We start from the raw sequence: 2,500 nt of genomic DNA on the forward strand, positions 1-2,500 counted from the left end.
ATCTTCATTTGGTTAGTATTTTGTATAATATCTCTCCATTGCCGTCATGCTCATCTTCTGGAGCGTGGTTTTTGTGAAATTTAATCGCTGGTTGTTTCCACGCAGGTCCGCACTATTCAAGCGGGCGAGGACGAAATGCTGCTCTATTTTCACGAAAGTAAAGAAAAAGAACTTCAAAAACATGCATTAATTTTAAACTTACGTTTGTGGAGTAATAAAAACATTATTAAAAAAGCAGCCCCATTAAATTTACGCAACGGTTCGTCCTTGAGTTTTCCAAACTTTCAGCCACTACTCGATCAGTTACCTTTTCCAGAGCTTTTCCACCCTCCCGCTCACTTTTCTTTAACGTTTTATGATGATTCGGAAATAAATGTGCCATTACTTTGCCGGCCTGTAATTTTTTCCCCGGCGTTTTTGTCGCCATGTTATTTTAACTAATGCTTGAAAAATATTTATGCAAGTCAAGTAGACTAGTGCACGACTGATAAAACACCCGGGATAAAACAACGCCAATATCAGTCGTGCAGTAGTCTACTTGACTTTCATAAATATTTTTTAATCAATTTTGACTGATCACTATTTTCTCTGATCCAACGCTGTGCAAGACTTATCGTCCACGGTTTTTGCAAAGGTTTTAAAACCTCAACTTTACCAATCCTCGAAGTAATGCGTGACATATTACAGTCGCGTTACCTGCGCAGTAAGGTTGCGCACAAACAATTAGCGCGAACGTCCTTAAAGCTAAAATACATAACATATACGGATACATAACTAAATGTATATAATAATTAAAGCTACATTAATTAAAAGGAAAAGCGGCTATACAAAATGCGGCCCTGGATTCTCATTTTAAAACCTGTAAACTCAGTGGTACGGATAAAATCCGGTAGCGCGTTCCGGCCACAACTTAGCTGACAAGTAAAAAAAAAGAATTAAGAGCATAACTTGTTGTTCTAGGTTTATTGAGGGACAGAATGCAATTTCCGCGAGGATCATAAGAAGAAAACCGGAGAGAAAACTTATCTTTCATATAAGTATGGAAATCATTAAAAAACAGAGTTTCATACAGTAATATGAGGAAATTTTGAATGCGCTTATTGCATAGACATGTAGAATTTGACTTTAGTGAAAAGACCATCGTAAAAGGACACTGAGGTTATCTACAAATATACATCTAACTTGAATATTCTCTTATTTAGCGCTGCTAGTCTCTCCGTGTTGTGCACACCAAAAAAACCTTCCGAAAGTGTATCATAACGTTAAGTTTATCATTAATCTTTTTGCGCACATTTGAGAAAAATCCAGATTGAGAAATTTCCAGATTTTTGTCTATTTCCATTCCAAAGATCACTAATGTATCCTTAACAGGGAATAAAAAGTTATAGTAAGTATCATCAGGCCCTAGACCCCGGTTTTTCAGTTTTCGTAAAATAAAAGTTTATCTACAAGGGCCAAAGGGCCCAGGTAAAAGTGAAAAGGAAACAGAGGTCACCTAAAGTTACAACAATCCACTGTCAGAAAGGTTACATCAATTCACTATCGGAACGTAAACTAAGCTACAAAGTCCAGATGAGCAAGGCACAAAGTCCAATGAGGTGCATACATTAAGAGCATAGCTTAAATCTAAAAGTCCATCAGGGTACAAGGCCCACATTAAAACTAAGTAACAATTAACCGTAAATAATTCCACGAAATAGGCGGCAAACGGTGTGGCATATTACAAGTTTTAACCCTTTAAGTACTAACCACGCATATTTGCGTGGAAAATACCGATACTACTTTCAATAGTTAAACTTTAGTCAAAACGTCATGATAGTGTGTTGATAGCACCGACTGACTGGCATGACAGTATCACAGTCTGAAATCCCGAGGTGATTGCCGAGTTCAACCATATTATGCTGTTCCTTTGACAAAAAATCAAGAAAGGCCAGGACATTCCTACGAGGATAACAGCATAAAAAGCACTACTTATCGCGAATTTTCTATTGGGACTTAGCACTCGAGCTGTTTCCTATTAGAGTTTAGTGGCGTGCTCCCCTTTTAAGAAAATAGTTGGCAGCTTTGTCATTACCTTGAATTGTTGCCAAACTCAGTGGTGTCAAACCATCGCTTCCCCTTGAATCAATGTCAAGTCCAAGAGACAGTAGCTTCTCAATGATGACATCATTATCACCTTGTGCAGCATAGTGTAGCAATGTCTTCCCGTTGTTGTCTTTCAAACTAGGATCTGATCTTCTTTCTCTTAGGACACTGAATGCATGTAATCTACCACAAAGGGCTGCAATCATCAATGGCGTTGCTCCATCGCTGCTTCTTGAATCAATGTCAAATCCAAGGGACAGTAGCTTATCAATGATGACATCATTACCGCCTTGCGCAGCATAATGTAGCAATGAATACCCGTTGTTGTTTTTCAAAGTAGGATCTGATCTTCTTTCTATTAGGACACTGAATGCATCTAATCTACCATTACAAGCCGCAGTCATCAATGCCGTTG

General features: G+C 38.2%; 1 protein-coding gene across 3 annotated transcripts in view; it reads right to left on the bottom strand.

Moving 5' to 3' along the window:
- LOC137993609 (uncharacterized) overlaps positions 1-2,500 on the bottom strand; it is a 52,662-nt gene that overhangs the window by 747 nt on the left and 49,415 nt on the right. For all 3 annotated transcript variants that reach the window (XM_068839565.1, XM_068839564.1, XM_068839566.1), the window contains one exon: positions 1-2,500. This exon is cut by the window's left edge and continues 747 nt beyond it; it is cut by the window's right edge and continues 999 nt beyond it. In XM_068839565.1, the coding sequence (XP_068695666.1) occupies positions 2,025-2,500 (476 nt within the window). In that variant the 3' untranslated portion in view covers positions 1-2,024.

The sequence above is a fragment of the Montipora foliosa genome, chromosome 2 (genome assembly GCF_036669935.1).
Source record: "Montipora foliosa isolate CH-2021 chromosome 2, ASM3666993v2, whole genome shotgun sequence".
Classification (NCBI taxonomy): domain Eukaryota; kingdom Metazoa; phylum Cnidaria; class Anthozoa; order Scleractinia; family Acroporidae; genus Montipora; species Montipora foliosa.